The sequence below is a fragment of the Macrobrachium rosenbergii genome, chromosome 10, assembly GCF_040412425.1.
Source record: "Macrobrachium rosenbergii isolate ZJJX-2024 chromosome 10, ASM4041242v1, whole genome shotgun sequence".
Taxonomy (NCBI): Eukaryota; Metazoa; Arthropoda; class Malacostraca; order Decapoda; family Palaemonidae; genus Macrobrachium; species Macrobrachium rosenbergii.
In genome coordinates this window covers 22661790-22676313 of record NC_089750.1, presented here as the reverse complement: position 1 = coordinate 22676313, position 14524 = coordinate 22661790, and the positions used below count along the sequence as shown (strand labels likewise).

The following is a 14524-nucleotide window of genomic DNA, read 5'->3' as shown; positions in this document are numbered from 1 at the left end:
CCACTGGGATCAGAAAAGGATTTATTTCCAGTGCAGAGTGCAGTGAAACGAAGGTTTATGGTTAGGCCTATGATTTGGAAAGTAATATAACACCATTGTTCAACCACTACAGTATCTCTCCCTAAAATTTCTCATATTTAATTTTGCTAAATTCACAGTCAGATTACACGTTATGAACTCTCATAGTCATATGCACTAGCCAAATATTTGTCACTTGAATGTTCACAAGCATTCATTAGGGACAGTTTGAAAAAATTGAATGTTTGTGTGAATATATGTCATAAAGAAATCCATAAAACACTACAGTTGTACTCCTAAAAGACTTGCTGCATGCCACATTCCCCTCATGAAGTTGCTGATTTTGTTGGCCACTGGGTGTGGGAATAGCTAAATATGAGTGAGTTATTCCAGAAGTCTCAGCTCTCTCTGTGTGTCCCTGCTTTCAGCTAATCTGAAAGTTATAAATAATTAACAGCATTTGAGAAATTTCACCAAAAATGAAACAGTCTTCAGAGAGTTAATATGACATGTTAGTCCATGGTATTTTTTCTATTGTTTACCAAATGAAATGAAGTTTCAGATTTTTGTGGTTAACAAACATAAATGTTGGATTTTGTAGTTAACACAAGCATCTTTGTTGGTACTGATATCATCATGAAATCATTTACCCCATGGATTTTTCGGGTAGGTGTGTGTTGTGGCCCACCCTCTGAGAGTCAAGGTTTTGGTTAAGTTGTGGTTAACAAATTGCCTTGTGTAGATGTTTTAGACCAAGGTGTTTTTTATTATTTTGAAGTAGTTTAACTAGGGTACTGAGTAATTCCTAGACACTACACTCCAGGCTGCCATAAGGTTTTGTATGTGAGAGGTGAAAATTGGAGCAAAATAGTTACAGAAGTTGGACAGCTGTGTAGAAGAAGGAGACCAAAGAAAACAAATGAAAATTAGTAGAAATCAAAATACAGTAATCTTGAATACTGGCCAGCACTGGTAGAGTTATACTGTAAGCAATTATCTCTGTGGCTGTTTTATTTTAAACTTGCTAATTTACTTACTCATCATCCATACATAATATTACCTTAGAATACTGTATTATAATATTGTCAAAATATTATAATACATATTGTCAGAAGGGATATATTGTCAACGAACGTAATTCTGTTGCATGCCTCAAACATCACAAAGTTACAAACAACTGTAGTTATTAGTTCCCTAGTGACTGATAATGCTTTTTGTTAGCATCATCTTTCAGCTTCCAGCGTTGTAAAGAAATCCATAGGTTCTGGTCATGAAGTTCATGAAATTGGTTTGAGTTTTAGTGCTGTTCTGGACTGTTTTTGGTTTGAGGCCCTTGTTATTAAAGTTAACAAAGATGGAAGTTAGTGGATCATTTCTTGATAATTAGATTGGAAAGAGCAGTTGATTAGCACTAAAGTGGAAATTACAGTGGTAAAGACTGAGCTTGCTAAGAAAATTTGTTCACATCGATAATTGTCGGTTTGGCTTCATGCTAGAGAGATCAGTACCAGAAGCAGCCTGTAAATGGGGCTACTAAAGGGAAAGTACCATGCAAATGTGAAGAAATTACACCACATATTTATGTATCTTGAAAAGTATTTGACACATATTAAGAAGGCAGAGATTATCCAGAAGACTCAGAAAGCTAGTGATGTTACTCTACCATAAAACTAGATCTAGTCAAGACAGTGGTAGGTGTATCTGAAGATTTTTAGACTTATATTGGTGTCTATAAAGGGTCAGCACCATTGTTTTGTTATTTATCATAGTAATGAAGGAAGATATAAAGGAGTACAGAAAAGGGGGCTCCTGAGAGCTGCTTTATGCAGATGACCTGTTCCTTACAATAGAGTTTGAGTAAGAGGTTGTGGAAATGTTCAAGAGGTGGAGAGTAGAATAGAAAGGAGAATACTGAAAATGTAAGCAAAACAAAGTGCATGGCAACATGAGGGAAACAAAGGAAAAAGTTTAAGCTAGAAAGTGTCCTTGTGGTTATGGGAATGTTGTTGGGTGAACTGTGTACGAAATGTAACAGATGATGTCATAAGAGTTGCCTAGGATTACAAAATATACAAGCAGTAAGATGTTTTATGCCCAAAATCCATTAGAAAAGCAAATTGGGAAGAGGGGAGCTTCTGGAGTGGTAGGTAGTCAGGTCTTAGAAAAGATAGAGCATTCCTGTTACCTTGGAGTTTAGAGAGCAGTAGGAGAAAGAGACTTCCTCCAGCAAGGATGAAATGGAGAGAATTAGCTAGACTACACTTAAATGAAAATGACTTGTTAGTAGATAGTAGAGAGAGCAAAAGACTTAGCAGGGGTACATTAGGTGTGTGCTACTGTGCTCTGTGCAGCAGAAACATGGGGTTTGTTAAGGAAAATGGAAATTTTGAAAATGTGTGACCAGAAAATGTTAATTTCATATAAGTAACTTACCAAGTAATTACATAGTTACAGTTTTAACCTTGCGTGGCAGCCTTTTATTTAAAAATCGTGGTAGCACCTTGATAGTTGTGTAGGTGACAATCCCCTTCCACTTAACGGATAGTGTTGGAACGACGTAGCCGGTAGCTTCATTCTGTTTTGCTGCCGCACATGCTCAACATCGTTGTGTTTGCTGCAGGTTTTTCCACCAGTTTTTGGTTATTTCTCGCTGGATTTAGGTGTAGTATTATCGATTTTGTGTAGCCTTCAAGCTTTTGTTTGCTTTTTTCAGCTTTTTGGGATTAGATATGACTGATTCGAGTATTTCTAGTGTTTGCTATGGTAGCAAAGGCCATAGAAACAGATTGACTAAGGTATGTTATGATTTGCACACTATGTTTAGTAATTGTAGAGGGCAAGTATGTTCTAAGGGGAATACTTATGATGAGTGCAAGGATTGGGATGGGAGAAAGTGGAAGGTTCTTGAATCTCACCTTAGTAAGCTTGAAAGGAATAAGAAGAGAAAGGCAGCCTCTAGGGCTGAGCGTAGGGCTCCTGTTAGCCTAGATTCTTCCCCTAAGCCTGTTATCCTAGATTCTTCCCCTAAACCTAAGTCAGATCTTAGTCCTGCTATTCCTTCTTCCTCCGTTCCCACATTTTCTCCTATTCCCAGCCCTCCTACCATCAATCCGCTTACTGCCTTGCCTGGCTCCCATGCTTCCCACCCTGATGCTGTTGCTAACCTTGAGCCAAGGTTGGTAAGAAGTTAAACCTGGTAATGCATACTGTGTCTGTGATAGGGGCATCCCTGAAAGTCCTCTGATTCCAATTCCAGGCACTTTCTCGATTTGTCCCAGCCATTGAAGAGGCAAGCAGACAACGTCGGCCATTCTCTTCCACTGCCTGTTAAGTGGTACAAGGAGGTGCTTTACAGTCCACAGCCTTCCTGCAGCTACACTGTGGATCCCTCTGTCTTTGCTCTGGCACGACTTCCTTCTCGCCCATGGGATTCACCAGAAGTATTCTCTCAGGAACACCCTTCTGCCGAGTGCCCTCCTTTGGATCTCAAGTACCCAAGGACCACTTCAGACACCGGTCCCTTCCTGAACTCCCAGAGCCAGCTCCCGAGCGCCCAGCGCCAGTTGCCGAGCGCCCAGTGCCAGCTTCCCAGCACCCGGCACCAACCCTTCATCACCTGTCTACTCCTGAGCACCAAGTGCCCACCATGGAGCAAGATGAGCCTTCTTTGGCACCTATCAGACGCCAGTTGACTGAAATCTTAACCTTCCTCAAGAAAGCTCCCGTCTCCAGGCCTGCTCATGACTTATCCCTGTCTCCCATCGCTTCTGAAGAAGAGGAGGAGTTCAACTGAGACCATGCTCTTCCTTTGGCTTTGCAGCTCTCCTTCTCTACCTTTTGGCAAGTTTTCCATCTTTTTTTTTGCTCTAGCTGCTCTGGTCTTGCCTGCTACTGCCCTCCTGATCAGGAACCTCCCAGAAGATAGCTCCAGACTTCCCAAGATGTCTCTTTCCTCGTCGTCTAAAAAGGCAATCAAGAGGGAGCAAGGTAAAGCTACTTTCACCCATCCTCCCTCTCGTCTGGTTAAGAGGAGCTACCTGTCATATGCCACCAGGGAAGCTCACTCTTTGGGAGTCGCTGCCTCCTCCCAAGGGGACTTCTCTGGCCTCATCAACTCTTCCCGTCACTTGGCCTTCACTTCGGGGAAGATTACGTTCTCTTCGACAGAGCTGGACCACCTAGTTGAAAACCTCTTGAAGGTTTTCGAGGTTTTTAGCTTCCTCGACTGGACAGTAGACGCCCTTGCTAAGAAGATTGAAGACCACAAGGACTTGGATCAGCACTTTGCGACGGATTTGTTTGGAGTTCTGTGTGCAGACAAAGCCATCATGGGAGAAGCTCCTTCCCTGGGAGTGGCTGCCTCCTCGCAGGGGGACTTCTCAGGGCTCATTAACGCTGGACGTAGATCCGCTCTCTCTTCTGCCAAGGTATTCTTTTCAGCGCAAGAAATGGATCATTTAGTGAAGAGTCTTTTTAAAGCCTTTGAAGTACTCTGCTTTCATGACTGAGGCATAGGAGCTTTAGCCAAGAAATTTCATGATCCCTCTCTCCCGAGAGACTGCTCTGCAGACTTCCTTAACTTTCTTTACTGAGCTGACAAGGCAGTTAGAGATAATTCTTAGGAGTTGGCTGCCTTTTTTGCAATGGGCATTCTTAAGAAGTGGGAACTTTGGGTTTCCTTCACATCTAAGGGAGTAACAGCTTCGCAGAAATCGGCTCTTCTGTTTTCCCCTCTTGACAAGCATCATTTGTTCCCTCAACCCACGATAAGTGAGATCGCTTCAAGTGTGCATAAAAAATCAACTCAAGATCTTCTGACCCAATCGACAAAGCGCCAGAGAGATTGACCCACATTCTCTGCCAAGTCCTCGTCACTTTCAGCTGCAGCCCTTTTGTGGGTGCAAGCAGAGGTCCCAGTCCAGGTTTCGAGGTGCCATTCGGTTTGCATGTAGAGCAGTAAAAAAATATGCATTGAGGCCAACTATTCGCAAGTGAGATTCCAGTCCTCCGTGCCCTAATTGGTGCCAGGCTTCTCTTTTGGGAGAGATGGCAGGAAAGGGGCAGATCAGTGGGTTATAAAAATTTTAAAGGAAGGATTTTCCATCTCCTTCAGGGAGAGGCCACCCTTGACCAATACTCCCGTTGTATTGATGGCTTACTCTGAAGGATTAGAGAGACATTTGGCCCTCTCAAAGGCAGTTTCCTCTCTTCTCATCAAGGGAGCCATAGAGTTAGTCAAGAACATTGAGTCAAAGGGATTATACAACTGTCTATTCGTAGTGCCCAAGTCTTTGGGGAGCTGGAGACCGGTGCTTGACATGAGTGTGTTGAATGTCTTCGTAGAGAAGACAAAATTCAGCATGGAGACAACTCATTCTGTTCTTGCATCCATCCGTCAGGGAGACTGGATGATCTCCCTTGACATGCAAGATGCTTACTTTCATATTCCCATTCACATAGATTCAAGAAAGTACCTCAGATTTGTATTCAAGGATCAAGTTTTTCAGTTTCGAGCACTTTGTTTCGGCCTCTTGACTGCCCCACAGGTATTCACTCGCGTACTTGGTCCCTGGTGGGATGGCTCCGTCTAGCAGGAGTAAATATCTCAGTCTGTCTGGACGACTGGCTCCTCCATTCTCCCATGAAGGAGCTTTGGTTGGAGGCCCTGCAGAAGACGCTTCTAATGACACAAGAATTAGGATTATTGTTGAACCAGGAGAAGTTGCAGATGACCCTCACTCAGATTCTATATTTGGGGATTCAGATAGACACTCTTGAGTTTTTGGGCTTCTATGTCCCTCAAGAGAGTGGAGGACTGCCTAAGGAAAGTCGACCTGTTCTCTCCCTTTGCTCTTGCTCTGCCACTCAATGAATGAGTATCTTGGGTACTCTGGCTTCCTTGGAGTAGTTTGTCGGCTTGGGGAGGCTACACATGAACGCTGCAGTTTTACCCAAGAGCTTGTTGGGATTGGAAAGTGCATCAAGACCATCACTTCTTGACAATAACTCCGGAGATCAAGGAGGACCTGCGTTGGTGGAGGTCCAAAGAAAAGTTGATGGAAGGGAAATCTCGTTTTCCTGTGAGTCCCGACCTAGACATCTTTCTCAGCGCATTGGATCTAGGTTGGGGAGCTCTCCTCGGGAACCTAGAAGTCTCTGGAAGGTGGTCCCTAAAGGAGAAAGGGCTCCACATCAACTTTAAGCAATTGAAAGCAGTCCACCTGGGACTACAGCACTTAGCAACAGAGGTCCGCATCAGGACGGTAATGGTCCACACAGACAACACCACGGCCTTGGTGTATATAAAACATCGGGGGAACTCACTTGTTCTCTCTCTGCAAGATAGCTAGAGACCTTCTGTGCTGGGTGGATCAGAACTGGACCCAAGTGGTCACTTGGTTCATTCATGCATTCATTCATGGCATATGCAATATTTTGTCGGACGAACTGAGCCACAAAAGCAGATCTTCCCTACGGAATGGACTCTGGATAGTCATGTTTGTGCCAGCCTATGGGGACAACCTACCACAGACTTATTTGCTACATCGAGAAATCACCTCCTCCCTCTGTTCTGCCCCCCTTTTCCGAACCCCTAGCATGGGCGACGGATGCAATGATCCAAGATTGGTCCAGTCTGGATCTCTATGCCTTCCCGCCATTCGGGATGATAAGAGAAGTGCTGAAGAAGTTTTGCTCATGACACAATGTAAGGATGACCCTTGTGGCCCCCTTTTTGGCTGCAGAAGGAGTGGTTCCTGGACCTGTTTGATCTCCTTGTAGACTTCCCAAGACTCCTCCCTGCAATTCCAAGTCATCTCAGACAGTCCCACTTAAGGAAATTTTATCAAAGTCTATCCACTCTGGCCCTGACAAGTTTTTGACATCCGAGTGAAAGGATTTTCTAGATTGGCGGTGGAGGCTATTGCTAAGTGTAGATGTACTTCTTCCAACAGTCTACCAGGCAAAGTGGTCAGTGTTTAGACTTTGGTGCAGGAGAAACAACATTTCATCTTCTCAAGCATTTATTGCTCAAATAGCATACTTCCCCCTTTATTTGAGATCCTCGAGGGGCCTGTCTGCTTTTACAATGAAGGGATATAGAGCAATGCTTAGCTCTGTTTTCTGCCATAGAGAACTTGACAATTCTGCTAATCAAGATCTGTCTGACCTTATTAGGTCTTTTAATATCTCCAAATCTAGGAAGGAGGAGACCTCCTCATGAAATCTCTATGTAGTCCTTGAGTGGTTTGCAAGTCCACGCTTTGAGCGTATGCGCTCTTCCTCTCTGAGGGACCTGACAAGGAAGACTATTCTTGTCGTGGCTCTGGCCACTGTGAAGAGGATCAGTGAACTTTGCGCAATCTACAAGAGGATTGGCTTTTCTCAGGGAGACACAGTTTGCTCTCTCTCCTTAGGTTTCTTAGCAAAGAACGAAAACCTGTCACAACCTTGCCCTCGTTCTTTTACCATTAAAAGCTTATCAGAGATTCTAGGTACTGAAGAGGAGGAAAGAGACCTATGCATGGTGAGAGCCCCCAGGTACTATTTACATCGAACTGAGAAGATTAGAGTGCAGTCTAGTAATCTGTGGTGCTCCGTGGAAAATCTCTCTAGACCCTTGTTGAAGATCACTATTTCTTTCTTCTTGAGTCATCTCATTATAGAGTCACACTCCCAAATAGCGGAGAATGACTATCACTCTTGAAAGTTGGAGCACACGATGTGAGGGCAATTGCTACCGCGGTAGCTTTTAAGCACAACCTTCCCCCTCTCTTCGACTCTGCAAGCAACATACTGGAGGTGCACGAGCGATGCACTACATACAGACGTCGAGACAATTTACGAGAATTGCAGTATTGGGTGAGGAAGTGTAGGAAGTTTCCCTACCTTATTTCTGTCTCTTTTTGCCTTGAACATGCTGTTGGGTCTTAGGGGAGCCTGGGGGTTACAAGGTACCTGGAGTGCCCACCAGTTTTTACTGTTGGGTAGTGGTCATGTTTTCTAACTTTGTTTTTAATTATGTGGTGTAGGTGACTTTGTTGTCTGGTATTTTTTGTATTGTGGTACTGTGCCCTGGGCAGAGGCATATCTATGTGCTTTGTTGGCCTTTGGTAACAACCTCCGCCACAAAGCTTGTGTTATACTTCGTCAGCCTTCGGAATACTCCTTCGCTGATAAGTTTCCCACTTCATTAGAGGCGCTTCTTGGCTATACCGCCACGCCGCTACAGGTTGAGATGAGTGCCAACCAGAAGCAGTACCTACCTGCGGCATCTCTCTCACCAGATAAGGAAACAACAAGCAGTGTGTCAATGCTAGCCTAATTTTTATTCACTAAAGTTCATTAACTTTTTCAGTGTTTTGGGGACTTTAGTATTGTCCATGATTTCCCCACTGCCTTTCAATGTGGAATTAGCTAAGCAATTACTGGGTAAGTTACTTATATAAAAATTACATTTTTATGATGAAGTTTTATATATACTTACCCAGTAATTATGGATGGAGCCTGCCCTCCTCCCTGCTCACGGACATTTAAGCATGACCATATTGAGCTATTGGCTGTGTTGTTTCTCTCTCTTACCCCGAAAGTGGCCAGGGTCTTTTCACCTACACTAACAAAAGAATCAATACCGCGGAATTCAAAATTCAAGCTGCTGTTCGAGTAGAAACTCTTAAAGTAATCAATGGTAAGTACATATAAAATTTTATTTTATTATAAAAATGTCATTTTACATTCATTCTTGTTTCCATTCTTCCATGTTTCTGTCCAGTCTCCGAACTTTTCCTTTATAGTATAATGTGGGGCTTTCTCTCAGACTTACCTGTAGAGCCCTGTTTTTCATCTTAGTTATTTTCTTGATCTCTTTGTCTTAAATGTCCAACAGTTCCAACTCCTCCTTTTCACTGTATTAAGTGCTCAGTGGCTGAAAGTGCCCCAGTACTTGGCCTTTTAGCCTAAGTTTTGTGATTCGTTCATTCACCTAAAATCCTTACTTTACTTATGAACGTTCAAGTTACGAACGTTTGGAGATATGAACAGGCAGGGTCACAAATTAAGATTTTTCTCTGCACACCTATTTTGCTAGCAAGAATTTTTGCAAAGAACAGCAGAACACGATGAAGAAGAAGAACCTGTTCCTTAACCCTTTCCCTGATTATCCCAAGTATTCTCTCGATTAACTACCATGTATTCTTCTTACAGTCATGAGAATACTCGTTCATACTCATAAAATATCTTCCCAATTTAACTCCTTTGATGAATTCCCATTTTCTATACAGTATTTCCTACATTTAGTATATACTGTATTTTTTTCAATAAATGGTGGTATGCATTCTTTACTTTTTGAACTTCCAATATCAGGTGCTGCTCCTGTTAAATTCCTAGTTCATAACTTTCAAAGCATGGAAAAAATATTAAATTTTGAGTTTTGGATTAATCTACAGTAAATTTTATTTTCTTCTTTGCACCTTTCTAGCATCGAAAGTACAGGCAGTTTCCAGTTATTGCTGACCCGGTTTTACGGCACTCGTCTAACGATAAAAATCGAATTTTTGGTGCTGAAAATTGCCGATTTATACTTATTGGCGCCGATAATTGGGTATTGGTGCTGATACATACCTAACAGAGGCACTGATAAGTGCCGAATCACTGAAAAAGCTGGTGATTTTCGGTTATCAGCGATTTTCGGCTATCGGCGATTTTCAGTTATCATCTCGCCGTCAGAACTGAATCCCTGCTGATAACCGGGGGCTGCCTGTAATTCTTCTTAATACTGCATGATTTAAAATTGAAGTGAATCTGATATAATCTTTGACTCCTGAGTTAACTCGGGAATGTAAACATAAAAATTATGCGCTTCATATTAAAAACCAACTTACAAGCAATTCAAGATGCAAATGGCCATCTGGAAAGTAACTGCTTCATTAGTCAGGTAGTGATTGTATTGTTTTATGAAAAGGGCCAATTTAAAAGTTACTATTTCTGGAAATGATCCTGCTGGTTTATAGCTGAAAGTGCCCCAGTTCTTGGATTTATATTCTGAATTTCCTTAGTCATTCATTGGCCATAAATTCATAAAGATTAACAGGGGTCAATGTAAAAGATACTTCAAGAAATACAAACTGAATGGGAGTTGACTAACACAGGCGACATGAATTCTACCTGATGTGACTTACTCATGCATCGACATAATTCTTGTTTCCCATTCTTCCATGGTGAGGGTAGGAATGGGAATGCACTTAGAAAATGTAATTTGCACTTTTCCCAACAAAGTTGGTAAATTTTCTCAACACTACACTCCACAGTGTTTTGTATAAGTTTTAAAATAACATTTATTAACACACCATCGAATCTTACTCGAAAGTGGGGCATGACTGAATAACACTCCGCCAAGTCTTGATCACGTGATAAGCCACTCTCTGGTTATCTTCTCTTTGGCTCGCTGAGAGACTGAATAGCTAATGAGCTAGTAACGAAACTTTGTCGTAGAACAACAAAATATCAGTCAGTAGTAAGTCAAGGGGAAAAGAACCAACCCCGTAAAAACACACAAAGTTGAGAAGACTACGAGACGCAGCAGCCTCTAGGAACGCCTCATAACGAACTCGGCTGGAAAGCAATTGAGCATGCATGGTGGATCAGACTAGGGCAAGCAAGAAGCTAGTGGATTTCAGTAGAAAGAGTCTACATTCAGCCGACTCACGCGAAGCACATTGAAATCTCTTATATATGAAGGTGTAGGGAGTATGTTAGGAAAAATACATGTTGTTTGTTTTCAATTTGTTATGTTTCTGGAGTGATCTTAATGGGTTTTTCAAGTATATTTAAGTAACTCCTTTTTACAGATATCTGCTCCAGCAGAGCGTTTGTATTCCACGTGGATTGGAGGATCTATCCTTGCATCGTTAGATACCTTTAAACGGATGTGGATAAGCAAACGAGAATATGAAGAAGACGGTGCTAGGGCAGTGCATCGGAAAACTTTCTAATTATTATGTACTACAGTAGCTTATAGAGTAATGTTATGATAAGAATATTATCTGTTTATATTGTTTATTATGGTTAACTAAATTCTAGGAAAATTTTATGATGGCTATTTTCATAAGTTTTTGAGAACTTGGTAAAATGCTGAGAAAAACAATTTGTGATTTTGCAAATTGGTTCAAGTGAACTATATTATAGGCATATATTCAGTATAAGAAATTACATTCAAGATAAATGGTGGTTGTAAATATGTAACACTGCCTTATAGTTTATGAATTCTTTTACTAAGGACACTAAAAGTGAAAAAAAATAAATGTAGTAAAACAAGAATGTTTTTCATTAATTTTTTTTCTTTTGGTAATCTAATACATTAGATTTCATTGCTTGGTCTGGTAATGATGTGCAGCTTTATGTCACATGCTATTTGTGCTATTATTTATGAGCATCCCTATCAGCGCTGGTGACTGGCGTTTAAATTGGGGCAGCTGTATCATATTCTTATCATACGAAAGGTGCACCATATTTCTTCATTTATGGGATTTACTCTCTGTAAGGCCCTGTGTTTTGGTAAATCTAAGCTTTAACTATACCATATGTAAAAACAAATTGTACTTAGTTAAATACAATGCTAAATATGTCCTCACATATCATGTGTTGTAAATACAAAAACATCTTCAGGTGTATTTATTTATTTTCTACTCATGAAATTCACAAAATTAAGACCATTTGATAATTATTTTGACCTGAGTTTGGTAACGCTTTGTCCTGAAAATAATGGGACAATTATGATCTTTGTGTAGATTACACAAATGCATTCCTCTTGACATTACATACTGTGTCAAGTTTAGTCCTTGCAGTATGCAGTGTTGGTTGCTACTTGGGTCTTAATTGTTTATTTATTGAGGTCTTGTGTTTTTCTATTGCTTCTTGTGCCTTGATAACAAGATATCCTTTTGTTCATTTTCAAACCAAAGCAAATTTTTTATCTTGTGGAGTTTGATATTGCTGTTTTGAATGCTAAATGTAAACAAGTGCTGTATTTCTCATGCCTTATATGTTAGCAAAACAATTACCATATGTGTAACTGCTTTCTTTTTCTTGTGTATCATCGATGCACTCTCTTTTAAGTGTTACGAATGGTCTTGTAATGATGTGGAAGTGCCTAGGGTAAAGTAGCAAAATTTGGAAAGTAGCATAGCATTTTCACCTGACTTGATGTTTACATGAACAAGTTACTGTATGAGAAAATGAAGTGACTGAATGTCACAGTTGTCATGATTGGATAATGAAAGGAAACTACTTGTATTATTTTACACTTCACTGTTAGTACTGTACAGTGTTTATTGGCATTTAGATTAGACTATAATTTCCCAAAGAGAGTGAATTGAATGTAGATGTAATTTTTCACTGATAAAGTAAATGAGCTTATGAGGATTTTTTATAACTGGTTGTTTTGCAGTTTTATAAACCAAATTTATTGGCAGTTCATGATAATTGTTTCAATTTCAGATAATCTTGGCTTACTCAGTACCTCTTTAAAATCTTTTGCTTTAGCAAGTTTTCTATTTTTAGAATTAGGTTTTATACTGTTTGTTTTCTGCATGACAGAAGGGTTTAAACCAAATGACACTTGATGAATACAGTAGGTTGGAGAGAAATTGAAAAGAAAAATTAAAGGAATCATAGTGCAGCAAACAAAGTTTATCACTTTTTGGACTTTTTTAACTTCAAGCACAATTTCTTTTGCCAATGGCATGTGTCTCATGTTTTGGTTGATGAGCTTCTTGTTGCTGAAACTATGGTAAAGTGAACATTTCCATTATTTACATTAAGATTATTTTGTATCTAATGAAGTCGATAATCATTAAGTGTTTAATTTCCCTTTAGTGCAGATTCTTGTTTAAATCTGTACAGGCTTTACATTAACATGGTGATGTGACCTGAGTATTGTAGTTGGCGTATCTATAGTTGAAATATGAGTTGAATTGGTTCGTATTATTGCTTTTATTGTAGTGTATCCCAGGTCTCTGTAATATTTATATCCACGTTTTAAAATCCAACATTATTTCCCTTGCCAGTTAGATATTTTCAGACTTACCATACATACTTTCCAGGACACTTTCTCTGATAGTTGTCTCAAAACTGGGTAGTGGTAGATAATCTAGTTGAAGTAGAATTGAAACTGCATCAGATTTCGTATACCCTTTCATGCAAACCTTGCCCTTAGTGAAATGCATGCAATTAGCTTGGGGCTTTGGCTTTAGTTGGTATCCAGTACTTCAGTTCACTGGAGAACCTGTATATTCCCCTGTTGTTGGTAAGGATTACCTTTTGTATACATACCTTCATAGTAAATTCTTAGACTGTTTATTCATGTAACCCACAAATAAAGGTCTACTGAAAACAGTTGGTAGCTATTGGAATGAGCAGTATGTATTCAGTTGCTGTGTCTTGTAAGTGATCCATTTTGTTCAAGAGGTGGACAAATGACAAACTCTGGTATTGTATTTGTATTGATGATACATATAAATTGTCCTTGAGCAAGGCTATAAGTAACCTGATGAACAGCTGCCTAAATTTTAAATCATTGTGGCATTAACTGCCAGGATCCTTATGGCACAACTGATGGATTGTATTCTCTCCTGTAAGCACAAGCGTTGACTATTTGTACTCTCCCCTGTAAACACAAGCATTTACTGTTTGGGTTTATGAATATGGTATATGGCTTTTTTCTGGTCTTTTTGAACCTTTGTTTCCTCCCATTGGTGTATAGCAGCCTTTGTTTGCAGTGCCATTTATTTATGAAATCAACCCAAGGTGACATGAACCATATTCCACATGAGGTGCCAAGGTACAGGACTGGATAAAGGATATTGTTTTCGTACCCCTTGCGCAGTTAAAGAAAAGGAAAGCTAAAGCAGGTGGTAATAAGCCTGCAGTTACCTCAGATGAGTAAGAGCTATGCTTAAGTAGACATATCTTTGTTTTGGGAAGTCAGCCTTTGAATTTCAATTTGTGATGCAAAAGCCTTGGGCTTCACACTTGATCAAGTGGATGTAGTACAGCACACATTCTCTCTTCCCCTAGTAAACTTTAGTGAACTTGAGATGCTTGAGACTTAAGGAAAAAGAAAAGTAACATATTGAATGAGTTTTATCCTAACCCTCAAGGACAAATAAAAATCCTTTTGTCCAGGAGAATCTTTTTGTTGAATAAAACGTACAGAGCCAACAGAAACACTGGCGTATGTTGGATTGCTGCTCATGTAGGTATTAAGGGAAATGAAGATGCTGATCAAGCAGCCAATGCCCCAGCTAACATGATCTTATCTCTAAAGTCCCCTCATCATGAACAGATGATATGCTGTGTGGAATAATGAACCAAATAACTAATAGACCCATTGATGGATCAGTGACAAAAAGCTACATTGAAGAAATTTTAATACTGCATTGGAATTGGTGACACTTGTTTGACTCATGTTTAATAAGAAACCCACATTACAGTTAAAACATTTCATGTGAAT

At 40.2% G+C, this 14524-nt stretch overlaps 1 protein-coding gene across 1 annotated transcript in view; it reads left to right on the top strand.

The window, feature by feature from the left end:
• Arp1 (Actin-related protein 1) overlaps nt 1-12865 on the top strand; it is a 50783-nt gene extending 37918 nt beyond the window's left edge. Inside the window, exon 9 of the mRNA XM_067110014.1 lies at nt 10863-12865. Coding sequence (XP_066966115.1) covers nt 10863-11006 — 144 coding nt within the window. The 3' untranslated portion in view covers nt 11007-12865. The remainder of the gene's footprint in view (nt 1-10862) is intronic.
• The last annotated feature ends 1659 nt before the right edge of the window (nt 12866-14524 follow it).